Source organism: Phyllostomus hastatus, unplaced genomic scaffold (genome assembly GCF_019186645.2).
Source record: "Phyllostomus hastatus isolate PE091 unplaced genomic scaffold, TTU_PhHast_1.1 phas_scaffold_129, whole genome shotgun sequence".
NCBI classification, from domain to species: domain Eukaryota; kingdom Metazoa; phylum Chordata; class Mammalia; order Chiroptera; family Phyllostomidae; genus Phyllostomus; species Phyllostomus hastatus.
The window spans coordinates 30,155,654-30,169,950 of record NW_025334009.1 but is presented as its reverse complement, the minus strand read 5'-3'; the positions used below and the strand labels follow the sequence as shown (position 1 = coordinate 30,169,950).

Genomic DNA, 14,297 nt, shown 5'->3' with positions numbered 1-14,297 from the left:
TCATTAGAATCACCTGATGCCCAGGCCCCACACTCCCCACCCACCCTCTCTCTCAAAGATTCTAATTTAACTGATCTGGGGTGGGGTCTGGCCAGCCAAAGGGATTTGTTGGGAGCTCCCCAGGGGAACCTGAGATTAAGAAGGAAGAGCTATAAATTTCCTCTCACTTATCAGGAGAAACAAACCATGAAGACAGGATACATGAGCCCACCTCACTGAGTGACAGCCCAGCCACTCTGATGTCTCGCCAGCTCTTGAAGGAAAGTCCCTGCAACATGGGGTGGGAGCTGGGACTATAGGTGGGTTTGCTGAAACTTGGTCCTAATGGAGAATTTCGTGGCAGGAACATGAGGACTATATCACCCAGGTGGCCATAATCTACCCTAATAATTCTGGATTTTATCTAGACATGTGTTTCCACATTGTAAGGTGTAACTGATGGTGTGTAGTTTCATAGTTTAAGTGGCATTTTTTTCTTTCTCAGTGGTTCATAAAATCAGAGTGTATCTATCTTATAATTAATGAAATCATAAATTTGATGAAATGTGGTAATTACGTTAAACATACATTGAATCCTACTGTAATTCAAGCTCTAGGCTAGACTGGAGAAATGGGAATGAATGAAATAGAGTCCCTATGCCCAAGCAGCTGGCAGACAGGAAACAAGCACATGTACACCCAGAGCTAAAGAGTTTGCAGGGGATGAATGCCAGTTGGGGCTGGAGCACACTGTGGGCATCCACCCCGTGGATAGGGCACCTGTTGAGGGCATGAAGGACAGAAGTGGGAGATGAGGTAGAAAAGTTAGCCTGGGACCAGACTGTTAACCAATACTGAGTGCTGACCTAAGGAGTTTAGGCCTTATCCTTCATGTTAGTAGTTCTCAGACATTTTGGTCTCACGGCCCCTTTATGCTCTTAAAAAGTATTAAAGACCACAAAGAGCCTTTGTTTATAAGGCTTAGATCTGCTAATGTTTATTGTATTAAGATTAAAGCTGAGAAGCAAAAAATATTAATTCATTAAGAATAATAAACTCATTACATGTTAACAAATAACATTTTAAATGAAAAAAAAACCATGTTTTCTAAAACAAAAAGAATTAACGAGAAGAAGGCCATTGTTTTATATTTTTGTAAATCTCTTTAGTCTGGCTTATGAAAGAGCTAGCTGGCTCTCAGAGGAGCTTCTGCATTCAATCTGTTGTGGTATATTTGAAGTGTATGAAGAAAATGTGGCTCTATAAAGATATGTAGTTGGAAAGAGGAGAGCCTCACAGACTTCCTGCAAAGGCCTGAGGGATCCCCAGAGGTTCTTGGACGACACTATGAGAACTGCTGCTCTTGGTAATGCAAAGCCACTGAAAAGTTATCAGGAGATGACAGGCAGCTAATTCTGCAGCAATGGGATGATGATTAGAAGAGGAGGGTAAGAGGCCTAAGAATAGGGCAACAAGCAGGAAGACTATTAAAAGGTCCAGGCAAGACTATCCAAGCCCCTCACTCAGCAGACCTAGTGGGGATGCAGAGAAATTAGCAGGTTCACAACATGTTGGAGTCCACAGGAGCTGGAATCCAGATGCACCCTGGGTAGGGCAGAGAACAAGAATGACTTTGGGTATTCAGGGTTGGAAATCTGGGTGGATGGTGATGCTAATAGGGTATAGATGAGGTGTAAGAAGATCGGTTCTGGTTTTAGCTGACCAAAGACGAAAGGAATGAGCCAGAAAGAGAAATGATATGAAGATTCCAGACCACCGACTCAAGGAGATCCAGACAGGCCCTGGGAAGCTTACTAGTTTAAACTGTTCTACTCAATACTGTTTAAAATGATGCCTAAATATTGTGTGTGCTCTAAGGTAAAATTAATTTCTTTAAAAATACAAATAACCCTGAGTTGTGGAGAAGCTCCTTGAAGCACACATTGTCACTGATTGGTCAGATTGTTTTCCATCTTCATGGAACACAGGAAAACTTCAGATCGCAGACCACTGTAGGACAATTGTCCTGGAGAGGTACTCTGGTGGGGACCTTGGGTCTAAAGATGGGTGGAACAAAAAGAGATAAAATTTTAATCCCTTGTGGAAGGTGTAATTACCTATATGGACATTTCCAGTTTAAGAAGTAACAGGACAGAAGACTAGTCACTAAGTAGCTGGTTGGTGAGAAGGGATAGAGTTGAAGAGGCACCAGAGACATTCTGCTCACTTTGAAGTACTTTAGGGGCATCTGCTCAGCTCCAGAGATCAGAAGAAGAGAAGCAGGTCATCTCATCAGAAAAGAATTCAACACTCAACTAGATTCTCATGCCTGGAAGAGTGTAGAGAGGTGGGTGATATGGATTTTGCGGGGTGTGTGTGCATAAATCAAGTCTGAGACCGAGGTACAATGCCCATGTCCCCAGTAAAGACAGCAGAAAAGTTGGTATCCCTTTCTTTCTGAAGTCTATTGATTAGGGGCCCCGATCCATGCCAGGGGTTCTCTTCCTCTTCCTCCTCCTGAGTAAGGCAGGAGTCTACGGAAAGTTCTTTGGGTTGAACAGAAGGTTACTCTGGGTGGTCAACATGGTCCAGTATGTGCAGAGGATGCAAAAACAAACAAGATGTACCAATAAGAATACAGAGCATGATTTAAGAAATACAATTGCCTGGGTGTAGAGCAAACCCTTAACTTACGAAATGTACTGCATTTTTTCGGATCATAAGATGCCCCCCCCATTTGGAAGGAATAATAGTTACTGCTGCTCTAGAGTTCTATTTACATTTACATTGGTGAATATTATGTTATTTATGTTATTAAATATTTTACCACATTTTTTTGCTTCAAAATTTTTTTCCTATTTTCCTCTAAAACCTAGGTGATTCTTATGGCCTGAAAATACAGTAATCACTTTATCACTCCTTAACTCTGAGTAAGTGTCCAAACAACTTTGATTTGAATAAATATTGGTATATCAAAGCTTATTGTCATAAGCTCACAATAATTGTCTTAGTCTTCTCAACAGTGAAGTAACACAAAGAATTTCCAGTACATAGCACCCAGGCAAGGACCAAGTCTGCTCATGTGGGATTCAGCACCTTCCCAGCAGGTCATGTTCTTAAAGATTTGTGATGATGCTCCTTACTTTCTACTACTACTTTAAAAAATGGTTGTGACATAGCCCGGGAAAGGCAGCCTCGATCATGTCACCTCCCTCCTTTGGAATGGGAGCAACGATACTTAATGTCCCACTTGCCTTGTAAAGTATGAGGATCAAATTCTACGAAAACACCTGGTGAACCAAAAAGTCCCATGCAAAAGTTAGTTATAGTGGAACTCCTGGTTAGACAGTAGCCCTCTCTTCCAGACAGAAGGCCCAACAAAGGAACTAGCATCGACTGGAGCTCTTCTCTATGCCATGTTATCTCACCCAGGACCATCTTATGCAGTGGGCGATCATATCCCATTTGACATACGAGGCACATGAGGTGAAGGAACTTAGCTAACATGAGCTACCTACTGAGTGGTAGGGCCAGGATTTAAACCCTGGTCTGCTGCTCAAAAACCCAGGTATCCTTAGCACTAGCTTCACATCTACTTTATTACTTAGGTCTACCAAGGAAAAATGAAAGCAGCATTTGGATTTTACATAACCATGAAGGCGCTCATCGTCGCTCTCATCCTCAAGTTTTTGGTTGTTCTAAACTATGATATAAAACGTGCTAAACCTTCCCAAAGGGCTACAGCTGGCAGGATGAAACAGTCAGCACTGCACTGTGGAATGGAGCCCAAGAGCTAAAACAAAGGCAGAGACTGTCAGTTGTAATAAAAGTAAAATATTAAAACCTCAATTGCCCCGCCTGCCAAAGACTGCATCCCTCAGCCCCTATCAGGCACACACACAAGCCCCAATGACTGCTGATTGGGATTCAGTGATCCAGAGAGAGCCTGGTTTGTTTGTTTTTTCAGCCTCATCTGCCATAACTAGTAAGATGCATACTTTACCAATCATAGGTTAGAGCCAGCCCTGTCTAGCCATAGGGACAGTAAAGGGGCCACACTGCTGATTTCTCTTGTGTGTGGTGGAGGTGCCAGGCAGGATGAAAAACTGGGCATGAACAAGCAGCTCAGAGACCTGGGTGTGAATTCCAGCTCCATCACTCACTACCTGGTCACCATGGGCCAGTTCTTAACTTACTCATTGGAAACACTTCTTCATGTTTAAACAAGTACCGCTCTAAAATAAATGAGATGATGCAGGTAAGGTGATCAGCAGATGTCTGTGAACACAGTAGGCATCCATGAGGGAGTAGATTCTCTGATGTTTATAATGACTCATGCGCTAGTAATTGTTTGCCTGTTTGTTTGTTTTTAACAGACACTCTCTGTGGTAGACTAAAGATGACTACAAATTCTTACTACTTTTCCCTTTGAGAGATGGGGTCCAAGCCTGTCCCTCTTGAATCAGGGTTGGTTTTAGTGACTTCCTTGGCCAACTCAATGTGGCTGAAGTGCTGTTCTGGGATTTCTAAACTGAGTTCATAAGAAGCCTTATATGTTTGCCCTGGCCTCGTAGCCATGAGCTGTCATGCAGAAGTCTGAGCACCCTGAGGCCACCCTGCTGGAGGAAGCCCCACTACATCCTGAGAAAGGGCCTCAGGGAAAAAGAGAGGCTGGGCCAGCCCCAGCTGCTCCAGCTCCAGCTGCTCCAGCCCCAGCTGTTGGAGTTATTCCAGCCCAGATCCCAGACACCGGCGTCTCTGCCAACCCCTGCCCAAGCTGCAGATTCGTGAGCAAAATAAATGACTCTTTTTACTTTAAGCTGCAGCGTTTTGAGGTAGTTTGTTATGCAACAAAAGATAAACAGAACACTCTCTTTATCAGGTTTTTTTCCCCCTGAAAATTAAAAACATCAATTTGCTGAATTATATCGTCACATATTAAATTTACGTTGATTCTGTAGTTCTCAAATCTATTTTATTTTTTCCTTTTTTGACTTAAGCTTTATTGTGGTTTTTTTTCCCATTACCCTTTAGTCCCCTTATACCCACCTCCCCCCAGCAATCACCACATTGTAGATACTGAAAACCATTCTCTTTGTGGACAATGTTAATCCAAGCATAACTTATTAATTGGCTGACCAGTGACATGTATGAGCTACTGTGTATGTGTGTGTGTGTGTGGGGGGGGCGGTTATGCATGACAGAGTTTAAGTCCTTTAGAATTCTTCTAAATATCCAGTTCCTCCCATAGGAAAAATAATGCTACAAATAACAGTCCTTCATCTTAACGAACTTGTGAAAACCGTGCTCTGAAGCCAGACTCATTGAATCCAGTGCTTGAGCACTCCACCCTCCCAGTTCTGTACAAAGCTGGTCTCCAGCCCATGACCAGCTATCCAGTAATCAGAGCGGTTTATTGAAGGCCACTACTCACCTTCCTCCTAACCAGTAGGAAACTACCTACTCTGGCAAGCTTGCCATGAAAGTGTTAGGACAAAGTAGATTTCTGTAGTTGATTATCCAGAAAATCTTCAAGGAAAACCCCTTTAACTTTCATATATGTTCCACTTTGGAAGGGCCTTGTTGTAGGATAAGACTTGGCTCTGAAACATAGAATACTATTTACCTGATGCCTTTTAAATAATATTATGTAAACTTTGGGGCATGTAATCAGCATGGTGAACTCAAACATTTTGCTGCCTCCCAAATCGACTATGCTCTTTTTCATTTCCTGGTTTGTCTGCAAAGCCTGCCTGTCCTTCTAGAGGGTGTGTGTGTGTGTGTGTGTGTGTGTGTGTGTGTGTAATCTTATTTAACCTTCAAATGTCCCTTCACCCATCAAGGCAGTTAATCATTTCTTGCCGACCTTGCTTCTTCAATCTGTAAAGCCTTTTCTTTAACAAGAAAGCTTATTTTTTTTTAAGAAGCAACAACAACTCACAGTCCTACAGAAAACACAGAGAAAGAACATGAAAGTTGCTATAACTCCTGGCGACGTCCCACCAGACTGAAATAGGCTGACGTGGTCTGTGTTTCAGGGATCATAATTCAGTAGCAGCAACGAGTCAATTAAGATACCAACCAGAATGCTGTCTGTAGATAAAGTGCTGAGAACTGGGGGTGCAACATAACCTGAATTACTAAATTCTAAGGGCTGACTGGTGATTTGCACTTCAATCTCCTTCATGCTAAATTCCTGGCAAAAGTTAGTAAGGAGCCACTCAGCCTAGGAAAGATAGGTCCTCTATTTACCTTGGCAAGAACCTGACAAACACATTCAACTCCAAATTTTCCTAACTCAATGGCTTTTGTTTGACCTGGAGTGGGAAATGCCTGTTTCAATCTGAACACCAAACCTGCCTACTGGGATTGGCTTTTATATTCATTCATTAAGGATGCCAATCTCAAAGGCCATACAAGCACTAAGTGGCAACCAGCATTTTGCATCACAATCCACAAAACTCATGAGTAACATGCAGAAAGTCCTAGCTGAACACTCTTCATTCTATCACCAAACTTAAAGGAATTACATTTTCAACCCTCATTATTTAAGAACAAGCATAACTATGCAAACCATTCCAAGCCAAAGGCTGAACAAACACATTGAATGGTAACAGTTATGTGACACAAAATCCACAAAACACAGACTACCACTCCCTCTCCCTCTGTGAAACTTACAGAGGATCACCCTGGAACACCGTTTATCACAAAAACCAGAGCAATAAGGTTTCCGACACTCATCCTTGAATTAACTATGTGTAACATGCCGATTTAGAATTATAACAGAGTCTACATTATAACTGATACCCAAGGCAACAGAATAACTAAATGCTTGATACTTTAAGCACCCAGATGACGCAGAGGGAGGATTTACTGTCCTCTCTCATTGACCAACCCTGGTCTTCCTCCAGAAAGTGGACGAGTCTCCGGCACTGGACAAACATGGTATAACACTGGTATATTCCAGGAAAGAAGAAATGTGACAACTTACTTAACAGTTGGCAATAGAGGGCCTGTAAACTTCTCTTCATGGTATCATCTGGTCCTTCTTGTCCTCCAGTTTATTCATGATTCTGTCTAGGAAATTGCGAGAAGAAAATTGTTACATCTGGGGAATATAATTCATGTTGATAATCAAGAACTCCATTTAACATGATCCTAGTTGTAAAGGCTAAAACACCTGACTCTGAAAAGGAAAATTCTTTTTTTTTTAAGATTTATTTATTTATTTTGAGAGGGGAAGGGAGGGAGAAAGAGACGGAGAGGAACATCAATGTGTGGTTGCCTCTTGTGCACCCCCTACTGGGGACCTGGCCCACAACCCAGGCATGTGGCCTGACTGGGATTTGAACCAGCGACCCTTTGGTTCACAGGCTGGCACTCAATCCACTGAGCCACACCAGCCAGGGCTGAAAAGGAAAATTCTTGGAATGGATACACCACAGTTTAATTTACAACAGTGTATGCTATAAAGCTACCAGTTAATCAAATTGGCAAAATCCTGAAATATGCATGCCACTGAAGGAAACTTATTTGGGTAACTAGAGAGTAAGAATCTGGCTTTGGAACTTTCAAGGCTTCCAATCAACCTCCCCTGAATCTCTGATCTTGAAACAAGAGAAATAAGAAATTTCTAGTCTCATTTCTACTATGTTGCTCACCAAACAACCCAAACAGCTTCACCATACTTGAAATTGTATTGCATCAAACAACTTTTCTATCACTCTCTGTTATAGAAGATACCTCTAATACAGAATGTTTGGAAAATACAGCTAAATAGAAAATATAGATAAGAATATGTGAGAAAATACAAATTACCTATTTGTCTAGCCTTTCAAGTATGCATTTCTAATGGCCTGTTTCATTTTATGTATCATACATTCTAATTTTTCTCCATCGTAGCACAAACATCTTGTGTTGTATTAACTTTAAAAGGCACACAGTATTAAGTTAAATTCCTAGAAATGGAATTGCGAGGACACAATTGATGGCTTTGGAACTATATTGCCAAATAGACTTTCATCAGTACTGGTACATGAGGATATCTGTTGGACTACAACCTACCCAATGATGAAGATTTATCATTTTTTTTCCTTCTTTGCCAAGTAAATAGGCAAATGTTCCATCTCATGGCTTTAGTTTGCATTTTACGTGTTTATTAGTCATTTGTCTTTAAAATTTATTAAACTCACATTTGACAAAGATTCCTCAGTCAGACTCTGGAGCCGCCTTCTTAGGCTCTTCCATGCATGTCCTTGTCAAACCCAGTTTTAGCAAGAACCCTGCTAAGTCAGCATCACCGGAACTGCTACCCACCCAACGCTCAAACTCTAATCGCCCTCAATATATGATCAGGGCCCTCATCCTCCACCATGCTCAGGGGACGATTACCCTGGCCTGTCTTCAGTGAGAATCCCGACAGGTCGGGTTAGCCAGAATGCCTTGGTGTTTCTTCTCAGTAATTTTCCACCCAATGACCCCCAATCCTATTCCTTGCTAAATTTTCACTTGCCCACACTATATGAGGGTTTGAGTCCAATCTCTCTCTCCCACTGTAAAATCCCATTGTAGTAGTCCCTATGCTATTCTGATGGTCCAGAATAAAGTCTGCCTTACCATCTTTAACAAGTGTCATTAAATACTTTAAAAAATTTATTCCTTTGTTCCTATTTTACTTTCAAGGTCGAATACTTTTTTCCTTAACACAGTCTTTAACCGTTCTTTACTGGCATGATGTTTTCACGATACCCCAAGTAAGAATTGATTTGTCTTTAAAAAATTTAACTGAGCTATAATTCACATACCTTAAAAGTCAGCCTTTAAAGTATACAATTCAGTTGTCAGTATATTAAAAAGTTGTGCGACCATCATCAGTACCTAATTCCAAAATACTTTCATCACTCTAAGAAGAAATTCCCATGTTCATTAGCAGTCATTTCCCATCATCCTCTCCCCCCTTTCCCTGGCAACCACTAATCTACTATGGATTTGCCTATTCTGTGCATTTCACATAAATAGAATCATACAATGCATGGCCTATTGTTTCTGGCTCTTTCACTTAACACAGCGTTTTCCAGGTTCATTCATGCTGTAAAGCATCCTGTTTATTTATTTAAGAATCACACACACACACACACACACACACACACACACACACACACACTATGGTTAGAAAGGCCATCCTCAGTCCAAGATTACATAAATAGTTGCCTGTACTTTATTCTTGTACATTTTTTTACTTCTTTTCTGGACTTTGTATCATGTTTTACTTCTTTGTTTCTCATTCTTCTGCTATAACAGTAACTGTTGTTTAAATTAGTCTAGAATGTCCTTAGTTTTTATTCTTCTTTTAAAGATTTGCCTAGTTCTTTGAACTTGTTTATCCCTCCAAATTAAGTTCAAAATCGTTTTACTAAATTCCAGAAAAATAATCATTGGGATTATAGTTAGAATAATCTACTTGCTTTATTAACTTAAGAGAGACCTGATCTCTTCAAAATCCAAATGTGATAAGGAGAAAAATAGATGATATTTTAGACGGTAGCTCTAGAGATCAGAAGAATTTTTCTTAGAGGGTGAGAAGTGCTCTTCTTGTGGGCAGGGAAGAGATCAATGACTTGTTTGGGACAACTGAAACCATCTCTCTCACGGTGTCATCTGGATGAGGAAGAGGGAGAGAAAGAATAGTCAAATTCCTCTCCGTTATAAAATAACAGGAAGTTTGAGTTCCCAAAGGCCAAGCATGAGGGGTTAAGTGATCCAGAAATCAGGAAGGCTGAGATGATAAACCAAAGATGTTAAGAGACAGAAAAAATAAGAGGCAATTCCAAAAGACAGCCACAGGTGGAAGCTAAGAATAAAGGGTCAAGAAAGAAATTCTTCATAGGAAATGATCTGCAAACCTTCAGATGTGTGATATTTAATTTTTCATTACTCTTTTTTATGCTTTTTGTATTTATGTATCACATTTTTTTTACTTCTCCCCCACAATACTTATCCAACACTAGTATCCTCAAAACCTCATCAAATGTCTTGTACAAAATAGTGCTGTATGGGTGGTGCTCAGCTGGGCAGTGAAAGAGAAGGCACTATGACCCAAGACAAGGGTGACTGGGAACAAAGGTAGGGTGCACTGGAGCCATAAGTGGTGGTAGTGGACATCTATGGAAAGCTTAGGGCATGGTAAGTATTCAATACATGTACAGTGCGTAAGGAAATGAATGAATGAAAGAATAAAGGGATGATCAAGCAACAGGACAGCAGAGAAAGAGTTGTAGTTTAAACTGATCAAGGGGAAACATATGTTCCTCAATCTTCTCTGGAAGTTCTTAGAGGTCTTCAAGAAACTGTTAGACTTTCCACAAGGCATGGACGAGAGCCATTTACTCACATATCAAGAAAAGACTGAGCTCATAAATCTGGGATACTTGGGCTCATCTGGGCCACACAGGGCTATCCTAACTACAAGCACTATGTGGCCTAGTGTTTGTTCAAAACTAATGTTTATTTGGGCCTTTCTGTGGAGTTTTGCAGTGTTTCTCCTTCATTTAAGTTACACCATCTTATTAATTTCTAGGCATTTTATATTTATTCATTTTGCCTCTGTGATGGAATTTGTGTTCTCATTATATTTTCTAATTGCCTCTACATGAAAATGACTGAGTTTTAATACGTTAATTTTGTGGCCTAACAGAACTCACTCACCCACTATAATGATGCTTTCTCAGCTGAGTCTCTTAGGTCAATTGTGCTGCTTTGGATGGATGGAGAGCCACAACGAGATTCCATCAAAAGCCTCTTTTTAACTGTACAGTTGGAAACACTAATTGCATCTGGTGCCTCAGGAAATAATTTAGGAGCTCCAAGGATGACAATTAATTTCTGGAATGAAATTCTGAGAAAGTACAGAGTTTTATAGCCAAAGGCTAAATAAAAGTAGAGAGAAAGAGGAAGATGATGCAAACATTTGACTAAACACGCAGGGGCAGCAGCGCAGGTGGGGAACTCACTGATTATTAGCTCAGGAGGAACGATGGGGTGCAAGAAGGCTGAACCACTCACTCCCTGAAGAGAGTGAGCCCGACAGAACCCCACCTCTCCCACTGCCTTCAATGGGACAGTTATATCCGTGCCATTGACTCAGGAGGCAATTCTCCTTTGTGGACCACTGAAAATGTTCCAGTTAGAAATGTCCATGTGGCAAGTTAAAAGAAAAGCTCTGATATTTGATATGCAAACTGACTTGAAATGATGAGTTCATAAAAAACAAATACAAAATAGCTGGGAAAATCCTGGAAAACAAAAGCAAAAAATTCTGAAAAAGATGGCGCTGGGGGGGAGAAAGCTGCCAGCCCTATCAGACATAACATCCTCTAAGCCTCTGTAATTAAAACAATTTGATACTGACACATGAATAGACCCAATTTTATATGGAAATTTAGAATATGATCGAGGCAGCATACCAAGTCAGTGGGCAAAAAGGTGAGCTCCTAAATACATCTTGAGAGAATGGCAGAATAATATGAAAAAAGATAATTGTGCTCATTCCAAATACTATACACCAGCAGGGGCTCCAAATGGACCAGACATTTATTTATTTATTTTAGTTTCTGATCATTCCATGGTCTTTATCACATGCTGTCAGACTGCCCAGCAAAGATGTTGTAACAATGTCCACTGTAATAAAGAAATAATGTATAAATGTATGAGTTTATACGAACCACAGCCTCGGCCTTATTAAATTTTATCATTTTATCTAACTGAATAGGTGAGACTCAGCACCTCTGTGTTCGTTTTAATTTAATGCTCTTTGTTTACTAGTGAGATTGAAACACCCCCTCAAAAGAACACAATTCCTAATATTTGGTTTCTTTTTGTGCAAACTGTGTGCTGACATCCTTTGATCATTCAGTCCCTCCTTTCAAAGAGCCTGGAAGTGGCCAGATGTCAGTTTGAAACTTTGGCTGTAACAACAATCGAAGTTTATCAGGCATTTGTAGAATGTGGATCCTGAAACCGTATTTCTGGCAAGGGGCTCTAATTCTGATTGTGCTGTTTATCTCAGTCAAGTTAAAAGAATTTCAGCCTAGGGACCTTAAGCAATCACCATTGCATCCTACCACCTTTAAACAAATGATTAGGCTGGAAGGATGTGGTGGCTGGAGTGGGAGGGAGACAAGCTTGTTTCTGCTTGGATGTGAGTCAGCGCATCCCTCCTTGTTCAAAAATGTGAAGCGGCCCTGCTGAACTAACTACTCATGCTTTCTGGCTCGCCTCTCATAGCTCCGTCTAGATGAAGCGAAGCCTTATAAATAAACAAGGACGTTTTCTGGATGATGCTTTGCTTACTTTCAGTTAGCCTTTTCAAGGCAGCTGGGGCTGAACAGAGGCACTTTGTTTGTATAACTGGCATCCTATGAGATCTAGGCTATAGAAACCTGAGTCATTCCTCCCTTTCTCCCTGAACTTAAGTCCAATCAATCACTAAATTTGGCCTTTCAAATTTAGTGATTGTTTAGTCCAATCAATCACTAAAATTGAGAGATACCTGCTCAATATCTCTTGAACGCATCTGTGTGTTGCCGCCTGGGCTGCTACACCTTAGCACAGGCGCTCTGTTGTTCAGATTCCTGTCAAGCCTCCTCTCTGGGCTTCTCAAGACTGTTCTTGCTTCTCTACAGTCCATGCTCTGCTAAGCAGCCAAACCAGGGATTTTTATAAATGCCAATCAGATCATGACACTTTTAAGCTTAAAATCCTCCAATAGTTTTTCTTTTTTCTCCAATATATTTGATTGATTATGGTAATACAGTTGTCCCAATTTTTCTCCCTTTGCCCCCTTTCACCCAATAACCCCCCTTCCCTCTGGCAATCCCACCCCCTGTCCATGGGTCGTGCATGTAAGTTCTTTAGCTACTCCATTTCCTATACTGTTCTTAACATCCCCCTATCTATTCTGTAACTATCAGTTTGTATTTCTTAATCTCTGTACCTTTTCTCCCATTCTTCCCCTTCCCCCAACTGATAACACTCCAAATGATCTCCATATCTATGATTTTGTTTCTGTTCTGCTTGTTTGCTTAGTTTGTTTTTTAGATTCAATTGTTGATAGTTGTGAATTTATTGCCATTTCAATGTTCATAGTTTTGATCTTTGTCTTAAATAAGTACCTTTAACATTTCATATAATAATGGCTTGGTGATGAACTCTTTTAGTTTTATCTTGTCTGGGAAGCAATTTATCTTGTCTTGGAAGCACTTTATCTGCCCTTTAATTCTAAATGATAGCTAGCTTTACAACCTAGAGTAATCTAGGTTGTAGGTCCTTGCTTGCCATCACTTTGGATATTTCTTGCCAGTCCCTTCTAGCTTGCAAAGTTTCTTTTGAGAACTTAGCTGACAGTCTATGAAATTTCCTTTGTAGGCAACTATCTGCTTTTTACTTGTTGCTTTTAAGGTTATCTCTTTATCATTAACCTTTGGCATTTTAATTATGATGTGATTGGTGTGGTCCTCTTGGCATCCATCTTGTTTGGGACTCTCTGTTCTTCCTGGACTTGTATGTTTATTTCCTTCACCAAATCAGGGAAGTTCTCTTTCATTATTTTTTCAAATAAGTCTTCAATTTCTTGCCCTTTCTCTTCTCCTTCTGGTACCACTAATGATTCAAATGTTGGTACACTTGAAGTTGTCCCAAGGCTCCTTAGCCTATCCTTATTATTTTTCTTCTTGCTGTTCTGACTATATGTTTTATTCTTCCTTATGTTCCAAATCATTGATTTGATTCTCAGCTTCATCCACTCCACTGCTGGTTCCCTGTAAATTTTTTTTTATTTCACTTAGTGTAAACTTCATTTCTGCCTGTGTCTTTTTTATGCTATTGAAGTACCCAACAAGTTCCTTGAGTACCCTGATAACCAGTGTTTTGGATCTCTGCATCTGTTAGATTGCTTATCTCCATTTTGTTTAGTTATTTTTCTGGAGTTTTGTTCTGTTCTTTCATTTGAGCCATATTTCTTTGTCTCCTCATTTTGGCCGCCTCCCTGTGTTTGTTTCTATGTATTAGGTAGAGCTGCTTTGACTCCCTCTTTTAGTAGCATGGCCTATTGTAGAAAATCTCACTGGTAAGTTGGATGGGACAGAGCTTTAGGTAATTGCCTGTGCAGGGCAACCCATGTAAACCAGGTTGATGGAATCTCTGATATGGTATCACGACTCTGTGGCTCTGTGTGGGGGGAGAGCTCAGAAAGCGGACTATGCCACTGCCTGGCCTTAGAAGTTTTGCCTAAGAGGAAGCTGTCCCCTTGCACTTGCCCTGAT

The 14,297-nt window shown here is 40.6% G+C and overlaps 1 protein-coding gene across 2 annotated transcripts in view; it reads right to left on the bottom strand.

The window, feature by feature from the left end:
* The window catches only part of TMEM108 (transmembrane protein 108), a 291,561-nt gene that overhangs the window by 130,878 nt on the left and 146,386 nt on the right, over positions 1–14,297 (bottom strand). Inside the window, exon 3 of one of the 2 annotated variants that reach the window (XM_045857052.1) lies at positions 6,971–7,056. In XM_045857052.1, coding sequence (XP_045713008.1) covers positions 6,971–7,010 — 40 coding nt within the window. In that variant the 5' untranslated portion in view covers positions 7,011–7,056. The remainder of the gene's footprint in view (positions 1–6,970; positions 7,057–14,297) is intronic. The other variant, XM_045857051.1, reaches the window with a different exon arrangement.